The sequence below is a fragment of the Anser cygnoides genome, chromosome 5, assembly GCF_040182565.1.
Source record: "Anser cygnoides isolate HZ-2024a breed goose chromosome 5, Taihu_goose_T2T_genome, whole genome shotgun sequence".
Lineage (NCBI taxonomy): Eukaryota > Metazoa > Chordata > Aves > Anseriformes > Anatidae > Anser > Anser cygnoides.
In genome coordinates, this window is record NC_089877.1 from 10107972 (window position 1) to 10123889 (window position 15918).

Genomic DNA, 15918 nt, shown 5'->3' on the forward strand with positions numbered 1-15918 from the left:
AATAAATAACAATATATTGCCAGACTCTATGGAATATAAATACATTTCTTAGATATTTGAATATAATTTTAAATTATGATTTCACTATGCTTATTAAATAAGTTTCAATTTGTTATGGACAACTCTAGGAAACGTCACCTACAGGTAACATGTGAGCCTACGAGAGAGAGATGGTAAATACACTTCTGAAATGGCCAATTTCTCTAAGAATTAATGACAAAATCATACTAGCACAAGGCTATAAAGAACTACCCAGCTCTATATTGCTTCAAGAACAGTTTTTCTACTTCAATTAAAAAAAAAAAATCATGAGATGTGTTTGTGGTATCTTTTTGTTTTTCCTATAAAATTTCAGAAAATTCTGGTAGGTCAGCCTGATCCTCCTCTCCTAGACATTTCCTATGACTGTGGTACATATTCCTTAAGATGACGGAAACAACAGAACTGGCATTATTTTGAAGCCTGCACAGAAGTCTCAGAGGCATTAAAATCAAAACAGAATCAATCTGGCTCAAAAAGAGTCCTTGCCTGACATTTACACACCTCCTGACAGCCTGAAAGAACAGCCTCATGCCCAGCAGCTGAGAAGTAACACAGATTCACTAGACCCATCCTAAACAGAATTGCTTGTATTTGCCATTTTACCCCAATTCTGAGGCAGGACGTTTATTTGAACTTCTTCCCCCCGAAATGTCCTTTCATTAGAGAACTCTCAGTTATGGTAAAGAAAATTATTCATCAAGCAACTGCAAGTAATCCGAACTACTTCTTGGTAAGAGACAGATTCGTGAACCTGGTAAACTCAAGCTGTTTAGCCATTTAGATTTTTATAATTTATTTGAAATCTTGAACATTCCTCACACTGAAAGAACGTTATTTACTTGTTGGAGTCTGCTGACCCCTCTGGTTTAAGAATGACTTAAAAACAATGTTCTGCATTAAAGTTGGCAAAGAGCCATACCAAAATGTTAGCACAGAGTGGCCTTTGCAACATTGAGAAGTTTCTAGGAACAGAATATCAGCTTATTCTCACAGTCACCTGAATGAGTGCAATACATAAAGCATTAGCCAGCATTGTACATTTTAGGTATTTTTTTCCTGCCTCTTTCTGCACTGCTTATCTATGACAGAGTCCAAGTCTCACAGTGTTCACTCTGGGACTGAATTTCTCATTTTCCTGTGTGATTAATTAAAAAAAAAAAAAGTGGAGGGTGTTTAACCACTATCCTTAGCACCAGTTAAGCTGCAATTAAGATGAGTGGCTTAAATATGTGACTTCATTAAGCTTATACTGAAACTCTGAAATTGAAGCTTGTGACATAACAAAGGAATATATACAGAAAATGCATATGAGAGCATGGATTTGGAAGCCAGAGAAAGCTTCACAGTTTTTTTTCTGGCAGTATGACTAGCTTTTTCCTACAGTCAGTAATGCCCTACTGAAGCGTTAACAATTATATTCAATTATTTATCTAAAATATTCTTTCTCTGTATTCCCTGCATTTAATTATTTATACCATATAAAAAATTACTTTCAATTTGTAAAGCATAGGCCAATCCTTTGAAACACAAGATCAAGTCACAGTATTCAGCCAATCAACCACAGTTCACGGCTGCAATTATAGCTACTGATCAGCATTTATGATGACCAAAGATCTGTAGCTTACTTCTTTCCTTTCAATGCACAAAGACTCTCTGATAACCCTCTGAAGACAAAGACAAGTTTTTCACTTATTTCACAGCTCTTCAGTAGACCTTAAACTAGTAGAATTATCAAGTAGAAGCTATCCTGAACTATACAGAAAGGATTAAATAGGAAATAAGTAAACTGCTTCCCTAAATTTTATCCATTGAACAACCTATTTAAAAAAAAATAATATTTTGAATGGTGTCAGGGATAAATAATTTAATGCAACTAATTGCAACAATTTAGAATAATTAACATTGCCGTTAAGAACTCCGTAGGCACTATCTGCTTAGAAAAAACATAGTAGTCTAGATCAGTAAGAAAATGTTCCAGGAAATGTTCCAGGATTATTACAATGCATTACATAAAAATAAATATATATATTTTTTTAATTTCAAAAAGCCAACATTAAAGAGCTGTTAGTAAAAAAAAAAAAAGTCTCAATGCTACTTAGTGAAATAAAACATTTGCAAGACAAAATAGAAAACTATAATATTGAAATACTAATGCAAGCTTTTATCAAAATATAAATACAAAAACAAAACTAATGAGTTTACCTCATGTGGTGGAAATGCTGCTTCATAAGTTCCATTATTTAGTAATCTATTAATACCTAAAAGGAAAAAAACACATTAGTTCAAACATGATTTTTTAATATATATTTAACTTCAAGCACCAAGAATTAATTGTCAGGTTATGAAACGAGAATGCAACTTCACATTAGATGCTCGGGATGCTGTTAAACATGACAGTCATCAATTGTTGCACCGACCATGGGTCTTACTGATACCTTAAGCATTCTAGTTCTGTCAAACTACATCTTTCTGAGGGCCAGTGTCTTCAACTTTGCTTTCATGGTCGGGTTCTTGTGCTAGATCAAGTGTGAGAAGGTAGTTACACTCATGTTGTATTAATCAGAGCATACGATACAGATTTGATGGGTGACCAAATGATCTGGCACACACAGAGTGGCATGGACAATCTTTGAGGCAGCAAAACCTCTGCAGGGTTAAAAGCTAACCTGTTACTTTTAAATATGAACCAGCTGAAGGAGTTTGTATCAGATCAATGCTCTGCTGCAACATTTTGGATCAGTTCCTAGAGTCCTCCTAAAGCCAGATATATTTTACTATCAAAGCATGTTATAAAAAATAAAGTAGTAACCATAATAATAACAATAAAAAGATTCAGTTGCCTGTGATAGGATACCTATATAGCCAAATTTACCCAAGAAATAAATTCTCATGACACATTTCAGATCTGTCCATTCAAACATAACATACAAATTACATTAATCTCAAGATGAAACTTGTCGTCACCAATTTCAATAGCATTAGATTTCAACCCTCAGTTTCTAAGATTTTCTTACTACTGCTTTTCTCCCAGAAACTCAAGCAACAACTTTCTGTAATTGATTTCGTCTTTATAAGGCTTTAGGTGTCTATCTATGTATTAAATTCTTAATTTAATTCTCGTAAACAAAACAAGATCATACACACATTCCCTGTTAATTGCAAATGAAAATGAGTAACTAGACCTTCTGAAATACAGTACTGTAATAGAAGTGTCAATAAAAATTGAATTGCCTTTAAATCAACCGTCTCTAAGCTGCAGTGGAGATCTCAAATAATTTAAGTGCAGCTCTGATTGATTCTGCTGGACTGGCACTGCTGGGTTCTACCAGTATCAGGGCCAGTCCTAAAAAACTCTTGTAAGTTTTCTGGGGTACACATTATCTTTCTTATGGCTCTTGATCATATAAAGCTATTATAATCTCTCATATTTATTTTAAAAATGAGTATTAAGTGAAAACTATTGCTATTTTTCACTGAGTTATTTAACAGAGCAATTGCTTGCAGCTTTCATTCAACTGTATTACTGGTTGAACAAAGATTTCAAGAGCATGGCAAAATTAATCAAGTTTACTCCACTAAATACTATTTCAGGCAAGTAAAGATATAAAACGGGTTAAAAAAAATAAAGCATTCTTACCCATTTTGGATTTTCCATCTTCATACTTCGTTCTCTGTAGCATGTGATGCACGATTCTACTTCTCGTGGAGTTGCTGAAGAAGCTGTCTTTATTGTTTATTGTAAAACTATAGAAATAATGAATGTCTTTCAATATTCAAAACAATGCACAGGTGTTGAAATATAGCTGCTCAATGTTTTCTTCTTAGAGTGATTTATTGTATCTTTACACTTCTTGGTTACTGCACAAGACATAATATTTTGCATTCCTAAAGCATCTTCTCAGATAACCCCCCATATTTGTCTTTATCACAGATTGTTGGGGAAAATGAGCAAATAAACTAATTCTTTTCTAAAACGTCCTACTATCTAGGTCATTTCCATGCTGGATATAAATTAAAAAAATAATATTCAGAAGTAGTGATCATTCTGAAATTCATGTTACTGATAAATTGGCAGAGGTCCAAGTCATAGAACTACTACCATTGTTACTTGGGGAAAAACAAACAAAAACAAAACAAAACACGCTTAGCTCCAGGCACTGGACACTTCAGTAGCAGCTCCACAGAAAATCCTAGGATGGAGCCAGATAACGCAAATATCCTTTTCCCAGATGGCTCAGGATTCTGAATGCCAGAAATCTGACATGCAGGAGCTTTTGCCTACTCAGCTGTGCCAAAGATTACACTCTTGCAATTCATAACGTCAGCTGAGCTGGTTGAGAAATAACACTGTGAACAACTGATTGTCCCAATGCAATATAGCTAATTACTAAAAAAATAAGAAATAAGATGATAATGCAATTATTCTGTCCTTGTAGGGCATAGTCAGTCCACTAGCATATAGCTTCTTCACTTAGAAGAAAAAAAATCTGTTTAGCCCAACTTACATTTCTGTTTTATATCAACTTTCATTTCCTGAAAGACTTATCACAAAATAATTTAAAAATAAACAAATAGCTAGAATATTCAAGACTGCTTTTGTCCTTAAAAAAAAATTATGAAATGGTTAAACTAGATCATCATCAAGGTGGTGATCTGAGCACACAGTTTTTATTTGGGGTATATATATAGTGTATACATATAGGTGTATATACATATACCTATATATATACACTATATATACTATACTATACATACTATATATATATATATATATATATATATATATATCTTGATTCCTTCAGAGACAAAAGCATTTTTCAAATGCACATTTGATAACAAAAACCCTGGCACTATTTTTAGCCCATTTCCAGGTGTTTCCACAGTTTCTACAGCTGTCTCAGGCTTTGCCTAAGTAAAATATGTTATTAAGCTAAGCAAACTTGAGCAAGTATTTGCATTTTGTAATGTAATGGAAAGCAAAACTTCTAAACCAAAAAGGTGGTGTTGATTTTTCAGTCAAATTTTTGTTCATACTACTCACTGTGACTGTCATACAGCAAGTAACAGAGAACAGATTTTAGCTTTAAGAGTAAAACCATAGAAAATACCAGACATGATACTGGGTATTTGCCAGTGACCATCTGTTAATGGCTGCCTGTATGGCACTTGCTTAGTAGTGAGAAAATAAAAAAAATCCTTCTGGTCTCTGGCACTGTATTTCTAGTTCCAACACTTACTGGTGTATGCGTGCACGGCTAAAGGGTGCTGTGTAGCAATCCGTCTCTTCGAGATCAGGTAGGGCCTCCTTATCAAGCTTCATTGGATTTCTGGGCAGCCAGCTTTTCAGCTCTCTCATATTCCTCTGCAAACTGAGATAGCAAGAAATCAAATTTACAACCTCTTACCTGCTTGCTATTTCTAACTCCATCACTGTATATTTACTGACATCATACTAGAAATGAAATGAAAGCAGGAAATTTCCCCATTAAGTAAAAGAATATAAGGAGTTAAGGAGTATAATTAACAGTTGTTTTATTATTTTTATTTTTTCATTTTGTGTTTTTTTTTGTGTGATCTGATCTTGCAGAATTGACTCAAGTGCCTCTCATTCTAAAATCAGTGGGATTATGGTTCTCCCTCTCTTCCCTGGCTCCCTCCTTTCCCTGGTATTTGGACAGTAAAATTCAGAAAATTTAAAGGTGAATACAAGATTTCTGTGTCAAATTCTTCTGTTTTTCTGATCTAAATAAAGCCTTCCCCTGCCTTTTCATCAGAATCCAAGGGCTGATATTACCTTAGGAAACCATATACTGATACATCAAATGAAGTAAAAGCTACACTACACAGAAGTTGTTACACAGTCTTTAGATAAGCAAACAAAAAACTCCAACAAAAACAGCAAAAACCTGGTATTGCTTCCTGCAGTTTCCTAAAAACTGGCATTGTAACACAAACAGAACATATTTTTTTATTCCTGATCAGATCATATACTGGTAACATAAAGGTATTTCTTTCACTGACATCCTGGCTAAAAAGTATCTCAGGACAAGTTTTAGAGATGGAAAAATATGGCGTAGTGCAGTTAATTTTCAAGCAAATGTTAGAAGTTACCTTATTACTTCCATTTTGCACTCCTTGCTGACCTTTATTTTTCTCATATCGAACTGCTATAAAATGTGGCTATTTAAGGAATAGGTCTCATTACAGTATGCTGTATTATGAATCATGTCTGAGATCTTGACAAAAATTGGATTTTGGAAAAACATTCCCCATTTAATAACGGTCAGTGGGATATGGGCCTTACTCAATTACCATGGATGCATGATATATAAAGCATAGAGATCTCAGAGCCACAAAAACTGTAATGCTTAGTACTAGATTTTTATTTGAGTGGAGTAAGTAACTGCTTGTGCTAAGCAGAAGCACAGCTCCCCATTTCAAAATTAAGAGGAATAAATGATAGCAGCAAATTGCTCTCAGGCAGTAAAGCCACTTCTGTGAAAATGTGCCTCTCATTATCAACAAAAACAGCAAAAGGTGTACCTCTGTTTAACACTATGTCAGACAGAAAGCTAAACTAAATGTCGGATCATAATTTTACATTTACATTTAAAATCCTCAATATATTCTTCTTGCTATATATTACCAAGGAGTATGTGCACACTCCATATTTAATTGACACTGCACTTGAGGGACAGCACTCTATTGATACTAAGCAGTATGAGACAAAGAACTCATGTGAACTATATTCATAAAGCTGAAACACAAAAACCAATTCCTACGCAGGTGCATCCCTTCAGTGCCTCCTGTGCCAGTTGATTATTTTAATGGTTTCAGTGGAAATTCTTCCAGCACAAAATTATATACAATCCATGCAGGTAGCTTGCACTTGATTTTCTTCATTTTTTTTCTCGTTATACACATGCTGACTTTTTTTTTTTTAGATTTAAAAACAGGCTTTTCTTTTTAAGAGGAAAGTACACAGATACATCAGGAAGAACAGTAACCAATGCAACTGATATCAGATTTTTGGTTATGAAATCACTTTAGAATTGGTCATGCAAAAAACCTTGACCATGTTTCATCTCCAAAATTTAAAAAATACTAGTCAATAATTTTTATCTTAAAGAAATCCACCCTTTAAAAAAAAAAGTCTACTTGTTTCAACATGCAATGTGATGAAGACCACTATTGGAATAAACTAAAAATCATGTCTATGTTACATATGCAACTTTTCTTAGGAGACAAGAAGACTTACTAATCTAAGGTGCGATTATTTTTCATTACCTTACTTACGGTTGGTCACTCCAAAACCCAGTCTCTTCAGACAGCATAGAGTACGTCCATTGAAATTTACATCTTTCCTCATACAAAAACTAATTCAGCAAACAAGCCTCTTTTCTTGGCTCACATGACTCTACAGTTAATGAAGACATTAAAGATTCATGGAGCTTTCATTCAAAGCGAAAACAAATTTCAGATAAATGTTTGACTGAATGTTTGAGGACTATACATTAGCACGCTTAGTCAGAGTGACTTTCCAGGTCAAAACTAGCTGTTCAGAAAGATTCCTGACGATCTGTTCAGTGTAGCGTATTCAGTAGGAGTGAAGGCAGACAGATCTGGTCTGGTGAAGTCACTGTTGAAGTCAGTTCATGCAACGAGATTAAAAATGTCCTACTGGAAACACTGCTGGTCATTCAGATACACTCTTACTGAAACTATGAGACTACAAGATGTTATTCTGAAACATGCAAGCATTTTATTCTTAGACACGAAAATAAATATTTTCGAAGAAGCTTGTAATTTCAGCTTTGTTCAACTTTTGTGCTCAAATGTACTGTTACATTCTGTTTTGTTGGTTGTTGTTTTTGGAGAACTATTTAGTCCAAAAATCCTTGTAGATTATGTTTCCTCAGCAGGCTCCAATGCAAAGAAGCACCTCAGAGGTGAATTTGGTGCACTGAGAATTAATCTAACATGACTAGGCTGTCCAGTGTGCCTGCAGTTTCTAGGAGTCAGGGAAGCTTGATCTACAATACATCCATACTACTGCTTTATTTGCAGAACAGTGACCTTCTGTCACTCCTATCTCTTTCTCACAGCCTTTCACTCTTTAACCACACTGATTGAAAGGAGCAATTACTTCTTATAAAACTGCTATTGGAATTTTCTGACCAGGATTCAATGTTATAATGGAACAAGACACCAGAACTGAGCAACTGCCATTCTTCAGGAAAGATATTTTTGACAGTGATCACCAGCCAGTAGCTTGCTCAGTATTTGCCTCTTGTACACTGACAAAAATGCACAAGACTGTGGTCAAAATCGTCAACCACGTGCCATCAAATTACATAGACCTTGTGGTATGCTTTGTAATGGTAAATGCGCTATGGTTGACAGTTTCAATATAGGGACACAATACTGCAACATTTTCACCACCAAAAAAAAAAATCTACAATATGTGTCCTATGGAATGATATTAACAGATTTATTTCAGTGTGCAGTTTGAAATCAAAAAGGTTTTAGAAGTCTTTTTGCAAAGCAGGATACTGCAGCTAAGTTGCTAAACAAATTCATTTTTGGTTCTCTAGCCTTACAAGTATAAAATTATTTTAACATTTCACCAGGAAGACTGAACCTGCATACTGTAGCAACTAACTTTTAATTTTCTTCTCCTTAATGTTATCCCTTAACCAGTGTTGGGGTGTCTGATATGGCACATGTAAGACTGATTCATCAGATTATTCAGTCATAAATCTGAGGGAGTTCAGACTATTTTTGATACATGCATTATTTACTTAAAACTATTAAAAATCAAATTATTAAATACAATTTCTGTAGAGTAGCCCTATGAACAGAAATCAAACTTCACACTACTGAATACAATTTTGCCTTTTTTTAAGCTATGTAAATAAATAAATAGGCTGTATATAGACACCATGTAGACATCACATATGAGAAACACAGTATATCAATAAGCACTACATTTACCTTCATTCTTTTAACCACGCACCTAATAATCTTTTGTGGACTTAAAGACATGTATAGACACATACATCTACCATACTACCACATCAATAAAATTCAGGGAAGTGTACATGTCACAGCAGGGCCTAACATAATAGTCTAAGCCCATATTCTTAATTATAGAAACTCAGTAGCATCAAAATTTTACCTTTGATATACAAATATTTTTACACATTCCTCATCCTAGCTGTTGTTAACTCCACTTAGAAATATTAAAAACTATTTATTAAAGTACAGAGAAGTTAGATTTGAAAAGCTTTTAGATGCAGGGAGACAATGACAGTAGCAGAAGTTAGAATGATGAGAGCAAAAAATGGATGTGTCAGCAATTTTACAGTTAGCTTGCAACTTCAGACACAGCTTCTTTTTCACACTGTTCCTCTGTGCACTGGATTGTATCAAGTGCCAGAGAAAATATTCAAAAAATACAGATTCCCAAATTCCAGGTAAATTCCAGGTAAAAACATTTCTTCTGAATGTAGAATCAATCTGGCACTAAAATTGTTTATTACTTTGTTCACGGGTACTGCGCAACTTCAAAAGCATGTTTCTGTCCTTCTAAATAAGGAAAATAAATTGATTTCATATCTAGGACTCACCAAATGGGTTTCAGAGAAATTAAGACAATTTTGCAATAAAGCTCTGTTAATTTTGCCTTTTCATTACAAAGCACATCACTTACATTTTTCATAATGCACGATAAAATGGAGCAAGCATGTGAATGACTGGGAAGAGGAAAAATGCAGTTGTAAATTTATGTAATATTTTGTTTTATTTTAATATATTTTATTTGCTTATGCATTTTTTTCTTACTTTGATGTTCAGCAGTGCTTTGTCTATTTTTGTTAAAACATTATCTTGCAAACTGATAACATGAGACCATATAAATTATTCCTGAGAAATGAGAGTTCTTCATCATCTAAAGTAAAAATGGGAGAACCTAAATTAAATGTAATCAAGATTCATCTCAAGAAAACCCACCACAGAAAACTCTTTCGGGAGTTTTCCCTCACATAAAAAAAAATCACATCTTTTCTGTTGGTAATTTGGATTTACAAGACATCATTATGCCTGACTAGAGCAAGAGGGAGCAGTTACAGCTCACAGTGTCCCCCATCCTAGCTCCTCCAGGCTTTGTTCAGCAAACAGCAGCCGCAGGTGAGGTTTGTGTGCACTGGCCTTCATCTGGCAGCCCTGACATCCCAGCCTGGTTACTCACTACTAGCTCCCTGGGCATTAAATGCTACAGCTGGACGGTTTTCAGGAAAGAACACCACTTATGATAATGACAGACTGAAAGATATTTTAGAAGATAGTAACCTCATGAAATCTCAGAGTTAAAAGTCTTTCACTGCAGCAAAAATGTTACTGTCAGCTATCAAATAAGAATTCAAACCAGCCTTCAGGGCATCATCGATGCAGTCCTGATCAACAGGATGCACATGAGAGAAGCTACATTTATGCATTTAAGGAAATAGCTGACTACCAGAATTTACTTAAGACATGCACTCAAAAGTATCTTCCATGCTAATGTAACATGTCTTAGTAACAGCAGACGTAACTGTAGAGATAGATCCAGTATTAAATCTTTGCTGCCAGGATAAGGGCCACTTTTTTCCTGGCATAAACACTTTTGCATTTCTAAAATGAGAACTGGCAAAGCTTTAGAGAAATGCATCTTGTTACAGATGAATATTTTATCACTTGGAGCTAACATATCTTGAGTTTTGAGGGAAATAATCTAATTTTCCAAGTTTCCTGGATAAATTTACAACTGCAAATGGATTTTCTTTAGCAGGGCGACTATTTGACAAAATTAGAATCTACACATCACCCACCAACCTGCCCATGGTTTTGCTCCTCCAGTCAGTGTAATAACATTTTTTCCTGAAAGAACAGCAGAAATCAGCTGAGAATAATCAAGCAGGAGACAGTTGAAAAGGACATGTACATCATAAAAGAACATTGGACATTTAAAAACATACATTTTCATAGAAAGATGAATAAAGCACTTTAAAATACTGAGACCTCACATATTTTCAAGTTTAAAATTTGCTCCAGAGTAAAATTTACTTCTTAGCATTGTAGCTAATAACAATAACTAATCCATGATTCATTCACGAGACACCCTTTAGAGAAGGATCAAATGCTGTCATGCTTGTATTCATTTCATGACATCTTTCTTAGCATTTTTTTATTCCATAGAACTAATTTTAGAAAATTACCAGGACTCCCATGCTAATAAATGCTTTTTGCACCCTGTGCATTAAATACCATAAGCACTTAGCACCATTAGATCCCACTCTCTGAAGTGGCATACCATCACCTTCCCTTCCCTTGGCTTTTTGCGTCCAACTGAAGAACAGCACATGGCCCTTCAAATCTAAGAGCACTAACTGAAACAAAACACAATTATGTTACAGTTCTTTTCTCTCCACCAGTCACTGGTCACAGTAACTTCAGAGAAACAGTATCAGAAATTGCCAGTGAAGTCTTCTGAGTACAGTTTGTTTGGAAACAATATAGAGACATATTTGCTGCAATGTCATACCTTCCATAACTTGTTTCAGTTTTTAATTTTCCTCTGGCCTTCTTCTACCCTTTCCTGCCGCATTTCAGCTAAACAAAGGCCTAGATCCTACAAATTCCTTGGGGTATCTGCATCTTTACCATGGCAACCATCGGGGACAGTTAAGTTTGGCACCAGGACGTTTTTTCCTTGCTTAATTCATGTCATACTTTACGTGTGCCTAAACCCTTTTGCCTTCTGCATATTTTATTTTTTATTAGTAATTAAAACAAGTTTATGTAGATACATTAACATGAGGGCTTAACCCTGTTGTCAGTTGCTATTTCCCCCGACCCTTCATGGTAACACACACAAAAATGGCACTTCCACTCTGGATACTTAGTGAATGAAATCTCCATCAGAGGAGAACTTTACCCAGAACCAACATAGTTAACAAGATCTGCAACTGCCCATCTCAAGAGTATTTGAGATTCATTAAGGTACATTACTTACATTAAAATAATAATAAAATGATTATAGTGAAAAGAGTGAAAAGGAAACAGAGTCTAGGAAATAAGTGGTCATAGGAAAATTATCTACCAATCTGTAGACTGTTGGCAGCCTGATATTTAGTACCACTAGGCAGAATTTTAAATGAAATAATGAAGAATTATTACAGGATTTTGACATCAGATATTTGAAAAAACACTTTCTTCATTTCCTTTAATCACCCTTAGCTGTTTTGCACAGATTGGGTCCAGCTAAGCTACAGAAACAAATTATTTCTTCATTATACACATTGATAATTTATGTTTCACAAGAATTTCCTTTAGACACTGGTAAAATGAAACTTTTGTCCGGGTTTCAGAACCGTATCAGAGAGTTACATTTCTCCTGTCAGAACACATATTTAACAAAAATATCTACAAATTATTTAAAATCAAAGTATAATCCAGTCATAATTTAAACACTGTCCTGTTTGAAAGCATATAGACTGTAATGGTGATTACTGTAATCTGTTGAAATGCTAGAAAACTTCCCTTTTGTAATTGAAACACTGAGATACCATCTTAGACTGCATATATGACGCATACTATGTATCTGCCAACACATTTAGGCATAATGCCATGCTAAAAATGAGTTCTAGGATGCCGGCTATTCCCTTGGTCAGATAAAAAAAATTACTGTTACTTTTCAGTAACAGAAATACTTCTCGTGTAATAAGAATACTGATTTTGTTTCAATTCCTAGATTGAGCAGAATGAACCTAAAAAGTACGAGTATAATTCAGGAGACTTCTTCTTCATGTATTATTCATACGTGGTACTGATATCTCCTATTTTAAGGAGTGTAGCTGAAAGCCAAAATTTTGCAACACTGTGCAAGAGGATAAGGGTATACTGCACTGAAGCACTGCAGGGAAGGTTAGCTCTCTTCTTCAATTACGCATCCAAAATAGACAGACAGAAGCTGCTGATAAATCAGACAAAGCTGAAGAGAAATAATCTGCTCTTAGAAGGGAACACTAGTTCATTGCAATTACAACACAATGGTATGATTTAAGCTTCTTCTGTCCACTGAAGAGAGAAAATAGTTACCTCAGGAAAAAATATATGCCTTCCAGTTTAGTAAGGTTTAACTTAAATAAGCAAGCTCAATACTTAAGTGAATGACAGTGCTTTTGCCAAAACATGTAACGAAATTATAAAATGTGTGACCATGTGATGCTGTAATAGAAGCACAAGTGGCTATTTTTACATCCATGAAAAGGCCATCAGGGGCTAATAAAAACACACATGAAGACAAGTGCTGTCTCAGAAAGTCTCTAAACCATAGAATTCTGGAACCAGAGGGCATCATGAAATACTTCGCTGCTTCTGTATTAAACATCCCAGACTGGCTGCTGGCAAAGCAAGGTGGACCTTTGTTCTAATCTGCCGTGTCCACTTTGTGTTCACAATAAAACTACCACACTTATTGCTATTTTAAAAAGTACAGAAATGAAAGAAATAGCTTATTTGAAATATTCACACAAGTCTGACATTGCAATTTCATTTTAATTCCTTCTTAAATCTTTTCTCAAGACACAAAGAAAGGGTGATCAATTTCATATTTCTCACAGAACTGGAGGTGGGCAGCAGGCTTCTTTCTTTCTTACCAAGTAACTGTGTTTTACTCTACAAACTAACAAAGTCAAACAGTAGAGTTTAGCATTTTAACTACTTTTTGTGTATCTGAAATGCCTGGGATAGAAGAAAGCTGAAGCATCGACCCCAAACCAAAGAAACATGGCTCAGACACTTTGGAAAAGACAATATATCTACAATTAATAACACAGCAACTAAGAATGGCTTCAAAATGAAGTAGTGTTGTAGAAGTTAACCAGTATTTTCTGAAGGGCACTACTGATCTTCGGGTTTACTAAAATGAGGAAGAATTCAAACCACAGCTAAAAGCTATCGTTTGTGACTTCAAGTATTAAAAGCAAGAAAGAACTCTTTTGGGAATTGGAATTTAGTTTGTTTGTGTGCGTACACATATGCAAACACTTCTATATTTAAAATGTAAACAAGAATTATTCAAACCAGGGAAGCTCAAAGGGCACCATAATAATATTCGTAAGCACTCAGAAGATGACTGATACAGAACACATTATTTAATGGAAAGGACTTAATGCAATGATGTGGAAACTCAGTATAAAACTGGGTATTTGAAACCAGCTTTGAGCTAAGGACGCTTCACAATGACTAAGTTTCTGGCTTAGGACTAATGCAAGAGAGCTGCATTGTGATAGCTGAAGTCAGCAGGGACATAAGCGGTAGAGCAGTTGGCAATTTAAGTGAGAAAGGAGTTCTGTAAGGGTATTTTCTGTGAGTCACACAGCTTTAGCATCTGGTTACCACTTTAACTCCTGATGAAGTTTACAGCACACAACAAAGCTCTTCTCTCTGGAGAAACAGCTTTAACCGAGTTTGAAAGGAACACTTTCTCCTTTTAAAATCTGTGTTATTACAGGAGATATTATCTTGTCCTACACTCTTTATTGCAAAAAGGTACGATAAAATTTGTTTGGCACACAGATGAGGAACTGAGTTGAGGTCATTACTCTGGCAAAGGAACATTAGAGGACCAAGAATTTGAGAGTTCTCACTAACATGTCAACTATTAATAATACTTTCTAACAGTCTATGTTTGATTTGACTTGGAAGATAAGCCTGAAAACAATAACCACAGGCAAACGTGAAAAAGAGCAATGCCTATTTTTTGTTTCTTCCTCTCCTCTTTCCTTTTCATCTCAATAAATTAAAATATAAACATGCCCGACCATAGTGCAGCAAGTGGACTGAATTTTAGCGTTAACGTAAGCAACAAAGTTGTAATATTACAAGTACTAAATTACAAGTTCCTTAAAATGGTTTCCACAATACCTGAAAGGCATCCTGATGTTCATTCTTTCTGCGTATTTGCACAAAGTCTCCCATGGACAGTGAATTTTAACAAACATGATATCACTGTTTGTAACAGCTGGCTGCAAAAAGAGGTAACAAATAAACACATATTAATAATTCAAACCCACATGGCATTCATGTTTCTAAAAGCATTCTTCAGGGGCAAATTCTGCTCTCCTGCATGAAGCTGCTGTGCAGATCTGAAAACACTCTAAGTGCTCTGACCCGAACAAAGGAAAATTGATAAAAACCACTCCCCAAATCTTGTAATACGAATAACCTAGAAACTGTCAAAAGGAACCCGCAGGACAGATCTTTGCTTATAAACATACCATAAGTAGGGAGAGGCTTTATGCAGCATTTTGGCATAGAATAAATTAATTTAACATCCCCTCAAAATCATCTTTGATGAGCCATTTCATGACCAATCAATGCATGTCCAATTCAAGAAGAATATAAGAGCCACAAAAACAGCTGAGAGAATTCTGCAGGTCCCACTTGGCCTAAATGGAAAAACCAGGAACAGTTAAGTAACTGTGATGCCTTCTATCAACTTATAAATGTCATCTCTGTAAGAATTGAGATCTTTCATAAAATTACAAGGAATATTCTACACAAATGTTTTGTGTAATGTATTTATATGAACACAAAACAAGAATTTCAGCATTACAGGTTCCTATATTTATATTTTTTAATCAATATTTCCATTTTAAACTCCTCTCCCAGCTATATTTGCTTAAGTGTTTGGACAGCGCTCTCAGACTCATGGTCTGATTTTTTGGGTGGTACTCTGGGGACCCAGGAGTTTGACTCGATGATCCTCGTGGGTCCCTTCCAACTCAGGATATTCTATGATTCTATGAATTTTTATGTGTAAATATTTTGGTA

General features: G+C 35.0%; 1 protein-coding gene across 13 annotated transcripts in view; it reads right to left on the reverse strand.

Annotated features, from left to right (window-relative positions):
• The window catches only part of ANO3 (anoctamin 3), a 256594-nt gene that overhangs the window by 44844 nt on the left and 195832 nt on the right, over nucleotides 1-15918 (reverse strand). For 12 of the 13 annotated variants that reach the window (XM_066997443.1, XM_066997452.1, XM_066997444.1 and 9 more), the window contains 5 exons: nucleotides 15010-15110; nucleotides 10915-10959; nucleotides 5280-5411; nucleotides 3680-3786; nucleotides 2245-2300 (listed from right to left, as the gene is read on the reverse strand). In XM_066997443.1, the coding sequence (XP_066853544.1) occupies nucleotides 2245-2300; nucleotides 3680-3786; nucleotides 5280-5411; nucleotides 10915-10959; nucleotides 15010-15110 (441 nt within the window). The remainder of the gene's footprint in view (nucleotides 1-2244; nucleotides 2301-3679; nucleotides 3787-5279; nucleotides 5412-10914; nucleotides 10960-15009; nucleotides 15111-15918) is intronic. The other variant, XM_066997446.1, reaches the window with a different exon arrangement.